This window comes from Lithobates pipiens, unplaced genomic scaffold (assembly GCF_037356315.1).
Source record: "Lithobates pipiens isolate NorthernLeopardFrog02 unplaced genomic scaffold, aLitPip1_a1.2 Scaffold_13, whole genome shotgun sequence".
Lineage (NCBI taxonomy): Eukaryota > Metazoa > Chordata > Amphibia > Anura > Ranidae > Lithobates > Lithobates pipiens.
Window position 1 is genome coordinate 187389978 of NW_027507718.1, and position 15602 is coordinate 187405579.

General features: G+C 44.2%; 1 protein-coding gene across 4 annotated transcripts in view; it reads left to right on the forward strand.

Moving 5' to 3' along the window:
- AP3D1 (adaptor related protein complex 3 subunit delta 1) overlaps nucleotides 1–15602 on the forward strand; it is a 167653-nt gene that overhangs the window by 124060 nt on the left and 27991 nt on the right. For all 4 annotated transcript variants that reach the window (XM_077475978.1, XM_077475979.1, XM_077475980.1 and 1 more), the window contains one exon: nucleotides 583–772. In XM_077475978.1, the coding sequence (XP_077332104.1) occupies nucleotides 583–772 (190 nt within the window). The remainder of the gene's footprint in view (nucleotides 1–582; nucleotides 773–15602) is intronic.

Genomic DNA, 15602 nt, shown 5'->3' on the forward strand with positions numbered 1-15602 from the left:
TTTTGTTTTCTTTGTTGCCCACCTCTCAGTTGGGCTGCTTTTGGCTGTCCAAAGCGTTAATGGATTCCTGTGCCCTGAATGCGAAAGAAATTAGAATTTTTGTACCCACTGTAAAATCCTTTTCTCTGTTATCACTCTTGGCACTGCTTTGCTTTTTTTTTTTCTGGGATCGCTTCTAAATTTTAAATTTATTTTGCCAGTGTTTATTTTTATTATAAGCAGCAGTAAAACTTAACAGTTATTGACTTCATATAGCTGCTTGATTTGCTGGGCCACAATGACATGGGAGTGACTTCACCATGGCTCAGAGCGATTGCTGTAAAAATATTCTGAGCTGTACATATGTAGCTCGGATTACATTACTGCTTCGAGGGGCATTTATAACAGAAGAGACCACTGGGGTCTCATTGTTATAAAAACCCTGCCTGTCAATGTTTTTTTTTTTTTTTTTTTTTTTTCCTTTTAGGGTATAATGCTGCTTTAAATGACACTTGTTATTTATCTTAATGTTTATAAGCAATGTTGCAAGTGAAACAGTCCTTTCATAAATACCTTAATGCCTTTTAATAATTTTCTTAACAGATGTATGATATTCAAGGGGATCTACAGAAGGAGAGCCAGGTCACAGTCTCCATTATCTTAGAAAACCAGAGTCAAAGTTTTCTGAAGAGCATGGAGCTCAATGTTCTGGACTCCCTAAATACCAAAATGCAGAGGCCAGAAGGAGCATCTGTACATGATGGAATACCTGTACCCTTCCAGTTACCTCCAGGTTGGCTTGCCTTTTGTAACAGTAAACTCTTACTTGCATAAAACAAAAAAAAAAGTTAATGCTCTGAATTTTACTGATGCATGTGTTGGTGGTCTTATTCTTATGAATAAATTGATACAAATACCAGGGCTTCCAATTATTTTGTACGCCTGAACCTTTTCTGAGCTTTTGCCTGCAAAAGCACAAAACATTAATTAAGCCTCACCTGGTATCTGTAGCAGTTTTATTTACTTTGTTAACCTCCCTGGCGGTATGATTATTTAAGATTTTAGGTGCTGAAAGCGGTACCATTATTTTGCATTGGAATTTGGCATTTTATATTGTAGGCCTGTAATTCTTAGAAATAATTCACTTAAATCCGTCCAAACAAGAGTCTAATATATCCCAGGTATGATAAAATTTGAAATATGAAATCATAAATTATGATATATATATATGTGTATATATGTGTGTGTATATATATATATATATATATATATATATATATATATATATATATATATATATATATATATATATATGTGTATATATGTATATGTATGTATGTATTTGTAACAAATAATATAATAATTATTTAGTAATGAAATTAAATCAAAAACACTGAAATATGCGGAGTTGCAGAATTGTCGCTATCATTACTTAGTAATTCGTGGGAGAAATCAGTCATCAAACACTATCGATCAATTCTGCAAGCGATTCTGATTTATTATCGCTGTGTTCTAGCTGGTCTATAACCACTTTTGATGTAAACTGCCTTTTTTTTTTTTTTTTTGGTTGCTATGGACAATCTCAAGTTTCCCGGCATAAAGAATAGTATTTATAATATAAAACTGCATGCAGGACACTGGACAAACCACTAGGGGACAAAAGACCACAAAGGGGATGTGTAATTATTTGATACAGTACTGTAATCTGTAAGATTACAGTATACTCTATACTGTTTTTTACTTTTTGAATTTGGCGCCGAACTCCGTCCCTGTGCGTTGCACCGCTCGCAGGGAACAGAGCTCTGCGCTGTCACAGATCGAGCGAGACACGGGGGGTTGCTGATGACAGCGGGGAGACATCGCTGGATCCAGGGGACAAGGTAAGTAAACCCCCTACATGGATCCTGTCATGGGATCCCAGGTCTGGCTCGTTAGCCAGTAAGGATAGTTAGCCAGTAAGGCTGGATAAGTGGGCAATACCACCAAACATGAGCATGCGTGGCACGTTCTCCGCATCCGCGCCAACAGAGTGGTGATGTTTGTGGAAAGGCCTTATGGAGCACCACTTGAGTATAGTGCCACCTGTATGCCCCATTGTTGAGTAGTAAACATTTTTTCATTTTTAGATTTAAAAATCAAGGCCCAGCTTGCTATAAGTATAGGAAGTTGTTATGGCTAAGGTACTGTATAACTCTTAATGGCATTAACCCTTGCATGACCAGACATTAATGAAACCTGAGTACCCAGGCCAAATTTAGCAGAGTCGGTCACCTTAATCGTCCATAGTTTTAATAAATTACTGAAAGAGTTGCACTTTTGGTGACGACAGTCTGAGAACTAGGACCCACATCACCGTCTGAATTTGACAGCTGGCACTCCCAGTTTGTGGTTGTAGACTCCCCCAGGTCTGCCCGACATTTTCTGGCTTGTTTTGGAGCCGAATGTATCTTTTTGCTGCTGTATGGACTTTCCTATACACAGCCTGTTTGCTACCTACTGTTTTTTTTCTTTGTTCCATTTCATGCTGGACACCAATATTTTACCCTGTAACTGTGCTATATTCAGTAAAATGGTGTTTGATACTTCTAATGCCAGTGTTCTTTCCTATACATTGTGTGGATAATCCATCTCAGATTTGTCACAGGAGATTGTTAGATCCTTTCATCTATTCTTCCTTTATTGTATGCTTTAAATACCTAGACTGTTGATGGCGAACCTTTGCACCCCAGATGTTTTGGAACTACATTTCCTATGACTCTCCACTACACTGCAGAGTGGATAAGCATCATGGAAAATGTAGTTCCAGAACATCTGGGGTGCCAAGGTTTGCCATCCCTGACCTAGACACTATATTACGGTTGAGTGCTGAGTAAGCAGTTAATGACTTTATGGTACAAATCGCCCAACTATTTGATGACTCTGAATGCACAGGCCACAAGCACTCTCATGCACTTTCCCTTGCAGATTCTAAATTGCAGTCTCTATCTTGTATTAAAAGTTGTATAGTGTGTATCTAGCAAGTCATCAAATGCTGAGACTGAGTCAGTCTATGAAAGACAAGCTTGCCTCAGAGTTACAGCCTTCTGCCATTACTCCTGTTTCTTATCGTACATCACAGGACACAGAGCCATAGTAGTTACCATGTGGGTTATAGGCCACCTTCAGGTGATGGACCCTAGCACACTGAAGACAAGAAGTCCACTCCCTATATAACCCCTCCCACTACTGGGAGTACCTCAGTTTTTTCACCAGTGTCTAAGGCGTTGGCCACAAGCAAAAATGTGCTGTGCTGAGCTCCACTGGAGCAATCTTTGCTGGGGCTAGCTATGCAGCCGGATCCATTCAAAGTGTCTTTTAGGCTGAATTGAATGGTACCCCGACCTTGTGTCCAAAGAAAGAAGGTTTTGACTTTTTAGAGAGCTGTATCCCTGGATACAGTACTTTTGGTATTAAGGCCATAAAGTTTTACTGGCGGGATGCTATTACAGGTCCAAGATTGTGGGTTCCCGTCTCCTGAAGGTTTGTTAATGGAAACCACCGTGAAGGGTGAAGATTGGGTTTGTTGGTTTTTACCACAGAAAACTCTTCAGTGGGAAAATTAAGTGGAGTTTTTCTAAGACATTTTTGATTTTTCTTATGAAATGTCTCCTTTAGTTAGTAAATATTGTCATGCCTAAGTGTCACCACTGGGGGCTGTATGGAGCACATACCTTCTCATGCTTCCTCAAGAGATCACGCAGTGTCTGGAACAGCAAGCTTCTTTTCTTTTCTCCAGCTAGCAGCAGACCTCCGGTAAGTCTGGGGGGTTTTCCTCTTCACCAGACACCCCCACCTGGGCTGTACTCTCCCCCTCTTCACAAGGAAGAGCGTTAGGAGAGAACAAAAAAAATCAGCATGCTGCCCTACTCGGTAGCTTTCAGGTTCCCTCCTCACCATTTTTCCCCTCACAGAATGATCCTGTAGGATCAGAGACCCGCGCTCGCACGGGAAAACGTTTTTTTTTTAACCACTTGGGACCCGCGCTATAGCCGAATGACGGCTACAGCGCGGATCTCCTTTTCCGGGACTACGTCTATTGATGTATTCCCATGCATGAGCGGCGTCCTCTGTGATCGGCGAGTCTATGAGACTCGCCTGATCACCGATCAGAGCAAGGGGTCGATCCCGACCCCTTATCACGTGATCAGCTGTCAGCCAATGACAGCTGATCATGTGATATAATGGAGCCGGTAATCGGCTATTATTCCTCCTCGCGCTGACAGCGCGAGGAGAAAAAAAAAGAGCCGATCACCGGCGGCCGTGATCGGGACATCAGTCCCGATCACCGCCAGCCCTGCCAGTGCCCACCTGCCCCCTGCCGGTGCCCACCTGCCCCCTCATCAATAAAGGTGATACAAAAATAAGTGCCCCAGCAGTGTCCACAATCTGCCTCAACAAAGGTGCTGCACCCCAGTGCCACATATCCGTGCCCATCGGTGTCATCTTCCAGTGCCCAGCAGTGCCGCCCATCAGTGCCCAGCAGTGCCACCTATCAGAGCCACCTATCAGTGCCCATCAGTCCCATCTATCTGTGCCACCCATCGGTGCCGCCTTAACTGTGCCTATCAGTGCCCACCAGTGCAGCCTATCAGTGCCGCGTCATCAGCGCACTTCAATGAAGGAGAAAAATTACCTGTTTGCAAAATTTTATAACAAACTATTAAACATGATTTTTTTTTTTGATTTTTTATTTTTTTTTGCATCTTTTTTTTGTTTGTTTAGCAAAAAATAAAACTCCCAGCTGTAATTAAATACCACCAAAAGAAAGCTCTATTTGTGGGAAAAAAATTATAAAAATTTCATTTGGGTACAGTGTTGTATGCCCGCGCAATTGTCATTCAAAGTGCATCAGCGCTGAAAGCTGAAAATTGGTCTGGGACTGAGGGGGATTTAAGTGCCCAGTAAGCAAGTGGTTAAAAAGAGAAGGGGGGGCCAAATGCGACGGAGGGGGCGGTGCTTAGCGCTGCTTTGGCATCCTCCAACGTCCAGTGTGGGAATGTGTTTTTTTTTTTTTTTTTTAGAAGCGACATTATTGCTGTTGCAAGCTGACGGAGGGACGCGAGCAAAGAGGGGCATGAAAGAGGTTTGGTGACACAGGCATTCCTTTTGACACATTTAATATTGCATCAGGCTGAGCATTAATAGCGGTGGGGCTGGACTATTGCTCAAGCATTGTATGCTTTCCTTGTGGTAGTACCTCTGTCTTGTGCATCGGGCTATGGTCGGTAGGGGGTAAAAACACCACCTCAAAAAACGGCTATAGAAAGACTTCTACAGCCACAAGGAAGCCTAGAACCATCTCAAAAAAGATGGCATCCTCCCCTGAGAGTGATATGGCTGGTCAGAGTAAGCCATCAGGGATGTCGGGTGTTGCAGCTGCTCTTAACGCAGCAGCCTCTGTATATATTACTGAAGAGGGTTTTTTTCCTTAACCATTTTAGGCTTGGAACAAAAATTGGTGCATTAACCGGTTCCTGACCAGCGCACGCCGATGTACGTTGGCAGAATGACACGGGCAGGCATATTGGCGTACAGGTACGTCCAATCTTCAATGCCGCCCTGCCATCGCTCGATCGCCGTGGGCATACCTGCGATCGTCTCACGGGACGGCTGAATGGAGAAATGCCATTGTAAACAGCATTTCTCCATTCTGCCTAGCAACTAGTGACGCTGATCTCTGCTCCATGTGATTGGAGCAGAGATCATTGTTCACTAAATGAAAGCCCAACCCCCCACAGTTAGTAACACACCCCTAGGAACACTTAACCCCTACACTGCCACCCATTGGTTAACCCCTTCACTGCCAGTGTCATTTACACAGGAATCACTGCATTTATATAGCAGTGATTGCTGTATAACTGGCAATGGCCCCAAAAATGTGTCAAAAATGTCCGATGTGTCTGCCATAATGTCGCAGTCACAATAAAAATCGCTGATTGCCGCCATTACTAGTAAAAAAAAAAATTATTAATAAAAATGCCATAAAACTATCCCTATTTTGTAAACGCTATAACTTTTGCGCAAACCAATCGCTTATTGCGTTTTATTTTTTTTTTTTTACCAAAAATATGTAGAATACGTATCGGCCTAACTGAGGGAAAAACATTTTTTCCTATATTTTTTGGGGATATTTATTATAACAAAAAGTAAAAAATGTGTTTTTTTTTTTTCAAAATTGTCGCTCTATTTTTGTTTATAGCGCAAAAAATAAAAACCGCAGGGGTGTTCAAATACCACCAAAAGAAAGCTCTATTTGTGGGGAAAAAGACGTCAATTTTGTTTGGGAGCCACGTCGCACGACCGCGCAATTGTCAGTTAAAGCGGCGCAGTGCCGAATCTCAAAAAGTGGTCTGGTCTTTGACCAGCAAAATGGTCCGGTCTGTAAGTGGTTAATCGCATCCCAGAGTGGGACTAAGCATAACAGGTCCCCTTCCATTACCCAGGACCCTCAAACTGAGGAATAGGGTACGAGAGATGAATTTCCCTCAGGGGACCAGGAAGAGACTGATGACTCCTCTTCTGAAGAGTCTAATATGGAAGGATCGGGTTCACAAGAAATGTTGTTTGCGCAATCACTCATTGAATTGGTCCGCTCTACATTTTTGCTGCCAGTAGCGGAGTCAGTCGATGAGCCCACTTCTTGTTTGTGTTCACTAAAGCCTCCCCAAGCTATTCATGCTTTTCCTATTCATTCATTAGTAAAAAAGCTTATGTATTCTGAGTGGGAGCACCCAAATAAACTTTTTTTCCTCCAAAAAAGTTTTCAGCACTTTATCCTATGGAGGATGGGGGATTCCAGCAAATGACGCTGCTAAATCCTCTATCAATAAAAACTTGACTTGTCAGGTAGACAATGCCCAAATGCTGAAGGATCCAATAAGAAGTTGGAATTCCTATTTAAAAAAATATTTCTCTGGCAGGTCCTGTGGTTCAGCCTGCACTGGCAGCGATCGGTGTATGTCGGTCCTTAAAAGACCAGTTTAAACACGTGCTCAAGATTATTCCTGATCAGCGGGCCCAAGATTTGGCTGAGGCGTTGTTTTACAATAGATGCTATGAGAGATTCTATTCTCCAGGCTCGGGCTGGTGCATGTGCGTACAGTTCTATGGTTGAAAAATTGGTCAGCCGAAGTACCATGCAAAAAGCTCTTGGCTAGTTTTCCATTTCATGGTGAAAGGGTTGTTTGGAGACGATCTGGATAAATACATCCAAAGAATTTATAATGGAAAAAGTTCCCTTTTTACCAGTTAAGAAGTTTAAGCGTTTTTTATTTTAAATGAGCTGCTTCTCCAGTGCCAGGAACGTTGGCCTCCAGGCAGTCATGACGGCCTCCACCATCAAGTTCAAGAGTTAAACCTCCGGGTCAACCCCAGGGACAAAAGAAGCCCTGGGGCAGGAAACCCACAAAACAAAATACTTAAACCTCCTTATGAAGGTGTGCCCCCGCTCGCTCGAGTGGGGGTAAGACATCTGCAGTTCTCAAGGGTCTGGCAGGAACAGTGTCAAGACAAATGGGTGGCTTCCTCAATATCTCTAGGATACAAACTAGAGTTCCTGTCGACTTTTTCTCAGATCAAACGTTCCCAGAGATCCAAAAAAAGTCTTTCTGGCGTTGAACCATCTCTTGTCTTAAAATGAGATATCTGCGGTCCCCATGGAAGAGCGAGGGTTAGAGTTTTATTCAAACCTTTTCACAGTACCAAAATCAAACGGGGATGTCAGACCCATTTTGGATCTCAAGATCTAAACTGGTTTTTGAATATCCGCTCTTTTCGCATGGAGTCAATCCGATCAGTGGTCTCCAATCTACAAGGTGGAAAACTGCTAGCGTCAATCGACATCAAGGATGCTTACCTCCATGTACCTATTTTTACAGAATAAATAAAGAGAAAGCACTCACATTGCCTCATCCGCAAATATTTGGGAAAAAAAGGAATTCAAAGAAAACCTATGTTCGGACTTTAAAGGCACAACAAACACTGGGAGTACAAAAAAATATACTTTATGTATTTTTTCAATAAATATTAAATGACCAGACATGAAAGAAAAAAGCAAGAAATAATAAAAATCACATATACAGATAAAAATCAATACATCATGTGAGCCCTTCATTGTACGCTTCTTCAGGACAAATATGGGGTTCAGTGGTTGCAAATAGGAGAGGAATCTAAAGATAAACACAGAGATTACAAGGACATATAAAAGACACTGGTAAAACCGGAACAGAAAATCATGACACATGCACATATAGCAAAAATACTTATGGCAACAGGAGTATAATGTTACCTTGCAAGAGGGTCACGTAAATACGTATTAGTCAATCAGTGATTAAACAAAATGGTTTTCAATAAAGAAAAACATACGGAAAAGCATAGGAGCAAAACAGCTCAATACAGCCGAAACACATAGAGCCCACCTGAAATTCAATATAAAAAAAACAGTTTAAATTGCTAAAATAGTATGGCAAAGGTGTAACATCAAATGACCAAAAAAAAATAAAAAATTTATATACCTGTGGGCTGATCATCATAACTTTATCGAACAGGGGATATTAGATGGGAGATGGAATATGCCATGGACCATGATGTACAAATCAAAGAGGATCCTCAAGTGACAAAAAAAACACAAAATGGAAACCTATCCAATATGGAGGATCCGGATCCAAGCTACCATCATCCCAATCTATAAAACAGATATAAATATATCAATATAGCAAATATTAAAGTAAGCCTCCAAGGTGAGTATCAAACAAAGAAAAACGTCATCAGTATACATAAAGCAACTTACTAAGCATATGGTTAAACAACTCCTCAACTGGTGATAACAAATATGAGGCAATTTAAAGCCCAAATTGGCGCCCAAAATTTCCCGCCACAAAATTCCCACCGAAAACCGTCAAATAGGAAGATAGTTCCCCATTGATTACATCATAGGGCGGCAACCACTGGCAATTACCGCCAATAGCAGCAAACACCGTGACGCCACCGAACGGATGCCAAAACGGGAAGTCTGCCACAAAACTGGCAAAACAGAAAAGTCCTACAAGGTATATTAAAAAAAACCTTTGCCATACTATTTTAGTAATTTAAAATTTTCCTTTTTTATATTGAATTTCAGGTGGCCTCTATGTATTTCGGCTGTATTGAGCTGTTTTGCCCCTGAGCTTTTCCATATGTTTTCTTTATTGGAAACCATTTTTTGTCGAATCACTGATTAATACGTATTTACGTGACCCTCTTGCAAGCTAACATTATACTCCAGTTGCCATAAGTATTTTTGCTCTATGCGCATGTGTCATGATTTTCTGTTCCGGCTTTACCAGTGTTTGTTATATTATATCATTGTAATCTGTGTGTTTTTATCTTTAGATAGTAAGATTCCTCTCCTCTTTGCAACCACTGAACCCCATATGTGTCCTGAAGAAGTGTACAACGAAACGTGTAGACACATTAGGGCTCGCATCATGTATCGATTTTTATTATTTCATGTCTCTGCTCATTATACTTTATCTATTTTTTCAATAAATATTACCCAACTTAAGGACTAGCTTTGTTTTGGAATTTAGGTGTTAACATGTGTTTTTTTTTTTTTTTGCGAGAAATACTTAGAACCCCCAAACGTTATGTATTGTTTTACCATTTACCTGGAAAGTGGGAAAAACAAATGCCAGCCTTCTGGGCTGGGGAGCAGTCCTAGAAGAAGCGTCTGTCCAGGGAAGATGGTCCAAATCAGAAATGACCTTGTCCATCAATATTCTAGAGATTCGGGCAGCTCGTCTGGCCATGAAAGCCTGGACGCTTAGATTACAGAATTTGTCCTGTCTGGATCCAATCCGACAATGCCACAACAGTGGCCTAAATCAATCACCAAGGAGGCAAGAGAAGTCGTGTGGCCCAGAGAGAGGTGACTCATATCCTATTTTGGGCAGAAGACAACATTCTTTGCCTATCGACAGTCTTCATTCCAGGAATAAAGAATTGACAGGGGGACTACTTGAGTCGCCAACAATTGTTCCCGGGAGAATGGTCACTTCCAAGTCCAAACCAGAGCTTGGCTCTCAGTTCACCTGAAAGGCATGGAGCCCAGAGTCATTCAAATGCCCAGATATCTTTCTCAATTTGAAAGTGCCCTTCCAGTTTCCAAAGTGGCTGGGCATCTGTTAACCTTTGCAGACACTTGGGCAGCTTGCGTTTCAGATGCTTGGGTGTAGAAGGTGGTTCAGAGGCTACATAGACAACCTGTTAAGGTAACAGTCAGCACAGGTTCTGCTGGACAATGATGCTTTAAACAATGGTTCAGATGGATCCTGAACCTTAGTGCTGCTAAATCCACAACAGTAAAATCAGTCTGTATATGCTTTATAGCATGCTTTTTACTCTTTGTGGAACTTAAGGGGTTAATCCTCTGTATTGTGTAAAAAAGCTCTTTGATCCTGTATGCATAGATCCTTCCCTCCTGCACTGTCTATCTGGGGAAGGCCAGCTTACACATAGGCAGGGTAGCCAACCTGCACATGCTCAGTGGTCTTTTACGCTTGAGAGAACATTTCCTTGTTCTCAGAGCTAGCCAGGTCACATATTGACATCACACGTGTGGGCGTATATACAGGCTAAAGTGGATATCTCACTGAACACACAGCTCTAGATAAACTCCATCACAGCTCGCCTCTCCCTGCCCTGTCACAGCACCACACTGCCTGAGCCCGTCCCGCTTTCACGACTTCCCTAACGGTGGGGGGATGGGGTCTGCTGGCCTGTGCCCCCCCCCCCCCCCTTCAGTGTGTAGCACCTGGGGCGGACCGCCCTTAAGTTGGTACGCCACTGGTTGGAGGGCTCTTGTTTCCTCATCAATATCCTGATACTTGGGCGTTTTAACTGTACATGCAACAGTGGACTCTCTTGATAGAGGGTTATCCGATAATGGATTCAGTTGGACAACGCCACAGACAGATGTCCATCAGAAAGATAGAGATGTTCCTGTCCTGAACAGAACTTCACTTAAGGCCTTCTCATTACACCATCTCTAGGTGACTCAGACCATTATTCATGTTTATGGTCTCAAGGATTGGCTTCCACCTTTGTTTTGTCAAGTTGACGCCTTTTAGGGCCTTTCAGAATTGGGCTAAGATTATCTTGAACTGCAAGGCTACCACCTGGTCTTTTTTTTTTAACATGTTCCCCAAGTTCTACCAGGCGAATGTTTAGGCCTTTTTTCCTGGGGCTGTTAGTATTTTTCTGTAACCACCCTTCAATGTATAAGAAAAGGACAAAGATTTTTGGATTTGCCATAAAAACCTTTTCTTGGAGTCCACTGAGGGACATAGGTTCAACACTTCTGTGTTTGATTATGCTGTTGATTATGATTTTTATGACCCAATGGCTTAGTAAAGCCCAGAGAGCAGTAAAAACCACAGCAAGGTTTTAACCATGACCTACTTTACCAAAGAAGGCTTGCGCAGGAGCATAATGTTTGGATGGAAGCTGCATTAACCACTTCAGCCCCAGAAGATTTTACCTCCTTCCTGTCCAGAGCACTTTTTAAAATTTGACACTGCGTCACTTTAATTGACAATTGCACGGTCATGCAATGCTGTACCCAAACAAAATTTACATCCTTTTTTTTCCCCACAAATAGAGCTTTCTTTTGGTGGTATTTTCTCACCTCTGTGGTTTATATTTTGCGCCATAAACAAGAGACAATTTAGAAAAATATTTTTTATTACTTTTTGCTATAATAAATATTCCCCAGTTTGTTTGTTTTTTGTTTTTTAAACAAATTTCTTCAGTTTAGGCCAATATATATTCTTCTACATGTTTTTGGTAAAATAATTAGCAATAAGCGTATATTGATTGGTTTGTGCAAAAGTTAGTGTCTACAAACTATGGGAAAGATTTAATGCATTTTTTTTTTTTTTTACTAGTAATGGTGGGGATCTGCGACTGACAGATCAGATACTTTTGACACCTTTTTGGGACCATTGACATTTATACAGCGATCAGTGCTATAAATATGCACCGATTACTGTGTAAATGTCACTGGTAGGGAAGGGGTTAACACTAGGGGGTAATCAAGGGGTTTAATTGTTCCCACCGCATGTTCTAACTGTATGGGGATGTGACTGACTGGGGGAGGATAACAAACTATATGTCTCCTTTCCCCTGACAGAACAGGGATTTGTGTGTTTACACACAAATCCCTGCCCTGGCTCTCGCCCGCCCTCTGGTGGCTCTTAAAGGAAGGATGTACCCAGCCGGTTACATTCTGCTTCCTTAGTCTGTTGCCACTGCTTATATCGTCATTGTGTCCATATTGAGGAAAATATGATTTTCTCTTACGTTAAATGACTGACACAGCTCCTTTATTCTTGGCCATCGGGTTGTTACACCGACCTCCAGCAGAGGACTAGGCAGAACATGTACAAAAAACAGAACTCCAAGGGGCGGTCCCTTCAGTAACAACCCCCCCAGCCTGCTTCCTGCAGCCTCAGTTTTTTTTCTGCCTAGTGAAGGAGATTGACCTAGGAACCCTGCGGGCCCATTGTTCCGAGTTTTGTTTTTGTTTTGCAGAAGTTTTGTCTTTTGCGCATGATTAAGATCCTGTGATCTGCTATCAACAGCCGGCTGGGTGACAGGCTGGATACCCTTATCCTTGTAGTCTCCCCAGCCTGGCCAGCGAGCGTGGCAATAGCTACGCGCTGGGTTGGCCACGACATGCCCCTCAGGCTCCAGGGTCGGCCGGTGAGCGCAATGCTCCGGGGCACACATATGACTGGGCTACTGATGTCTGAGTCAGTGTGCCATGGCCAGCAGCCACCCTGTACTGATCGGAGAGTGGGTCTGTGATGGAATTGCCCCAACTTGTCCGGAATGGTAAGTACAGCTCTCCCTGCCTGGGTGGGGCTGAGCAGCTGGGCATTCCCTGGGAGGTAGTTTCGGGGGTCCCTCTCTTCACTCCCTGTCCCTATCTCTCCCCCTCCCCCCCCGTGGGGGATGCTGCATGGGCTGCTGAGCGGTGTGTGTGTGTGCCATATATAGAGGGGTCACCTTGGGTGGGGGTCTGTGCTAGGTGGCTGTGCCGCTGGGTGTCTGTTGTCTCCCCACTGGGTGTCTGTTGTCTCCCCACTGGGTGTCTGCAGGTCTGCACATGCTGATCGCCATAGAGCTGTTCTGCCGCCATTTTCTCTTTTTTCACTGTCCCTCTCTGTGTACAGTTTGGCGGCCGCGTTTGGTGTGACTCGGGGAGAAGCATGGTCAGAAACCATCTGCAAACAGTGCAGTTCCTTTGGACGCCTTGTCGGCGGTCCTGAAAACGTTCATTGCCAGGATGGAGGCAGTGTGCGGGCGCAAGGTGGTAGAAAGTGGCCCCTTCCCCCTCCCATCCTCCGGGGAGAGCTCTGACGCAGACACGGACCCAGCTGAGACTGATGGCCCCTTCTCTGTTATTTCAGATGACGCTGACCAAGACCAATCGGACAGTGAGGATGTTCCAACTAGCGCTAGTTGGAACACTTATCACAGCTGTGCACGATACCCTGAAGATCAGGATACAGCAGGTCCTTCTGCTGCAGTAGTGGTCCCTTTTGGGTCCCGTAAGCCAGCCCGAACACCGAAGGTGTTTTCGTATCTGACTTATTTCAATAAGTTCATATACAGGAATTGGGGGCGACCGCAACAGACCCTTTCGGTCCCAAAAAGCATGGCGGTGTGTTACCCCCTTGTGGAGAGCCTTCTGCAATAACGGTCTGCTCCTCCGGTCATAGACCCCCCAGTATCCAGGTTAGATAAGGTAACCACGATCCCGGTAGAAGGGGGCTTCTGTGGTTAAGGACCCCACGGGCAGGAACCTAGGCAGTGGCCGTTCCTTATTTATGGTTGGGGGGTCAGCAATGTGACCAGTACCAACCACAGCACCTGTGTCGCAGACACTTACTGAATGGGCAAACTTTTGCACCGTAAATTGGAGAAGCAGCAGGCTACTCCCGTCTGCGTGGAACTAGCAGACCAATTGGTGCACGGTCTTAAGTACGCTTGGGACTCGGCTCTGGATATGCGTCCTCTGCTAGCCAGGGTTTCAGTGTCAGCAGTGGTGCTGAGGCGCCTGATTTGGCTCAAATGCTGGTCGGTGGACCAGGCATCTAAAAAAGCCTTGACGGATCTATCCTTCCTTGGTGAACGGCTCTGGAGCCTTGTTGGATGACATTAAGAATGTCACAGGTGGGAAGAGTACATTGCTCCCACAGGCCAGGAAGGCTAAGGAGCCACGCCACAGGCAAGGGCCCTCATTTTCAGCTTAAAATTGTTTTTTTGTCCGTCCGGGACTTCGACTAAATGCAGTCCCAACAGGACGACCTCTGAGGTACATAAGCAAGCCTGCGAGCAAAAGTGCTACCGCATGAAGGTTTGCCCCGCCCATCATACAGGTGGGGGGGTCGCATTTGGGAGTTTGCAGTCTGGCGGGCCTCTTGGCTATCTGACCAATGGGTCTGCAAACTGATTTCCTCTGGCTACAAGATAGAGTTCTTCTCTTGGACACCAAACAGGCTCTTCCCCCTCCCAGCATACCCTTACTCCCGACTCGCTGGGAGGTCCTATTGGGGGCAGTATGGGACCTGCTAATCCACAAGGTGGTAGTGCCTGTTACAGAGTCAGAAAGGTTTCAGGGGTTCTACTCCAATCTGTTTGTAGTCCCCAAAAAGGAAGGGGTACGTCCAATTTTGGACCCAATAGCCTCAATTGCTTTGTTAAAGTACAGAAGTTCAGAATGGAATAATTTCGCTCAGTAGTTGCTGCACTCCAAGGGGACTCCCTGGCGTCTTTGGAGTCCAGGATGCGTACCTGCACATACCCATATGCCTCAAGCATTAGAGGGTTCTGCAAATTTCAGTTTGGGAAGCCCTCTACCAGTTTGTGGCTCCCCTTTTTTTGGCTTGGTTTCAGCACCCGAGTCTTTACCACAGTATTGACTCCAATTTTGGCCTTGTTAAGACAATGCGGGATCGCAATCGCAGGTTATCTGGACGATCTCCTTCTGAGAGCCGCTTCCGCCTCAGAATTGAAGGAGGATGTGGTGATCACCATGTAATCCCTGCAGGAATTTGGGTGGCTGTTGAACCTAAAAAGGTCAGTGTTCATACCAATTCAGTGCTTGGAGTACCTGAGCTTACCGCTGGACTCCATGGAAGCGAGAACATTCTCCCTTCAGTCAAAACTGCAGACTCTGGGGCGGGGTAAAACTATTGCTGAACCGCAGGTGGTCGTTGCTGCGTTTCTGCATGCGAGTTCTGGGCCTCATGGTGGCCACCCTCGAGGCGGTACCGTACGCCCAGTTTCACACCAGAGTCTTGCAGAAGGAAATATTGACGAAATGGGACGAATCTCCCTTATCCCTGGTTCGGCAGATTCAGGTGAGCCAGTCAGTCAGGGACTCCCTGCTTTGCTGGCTGAGGTCCCCGGCACTTCGGTCCAGGAAGTCGTTCCTACCTCTGCATTGGACTGTGATCACAACAGACGCCAGCCTGACTGACTGGGATGGAGTACTGGGAGTACAGTCAACCCAGGGTCTCTGGTCGGGTGCGGAACCCAAG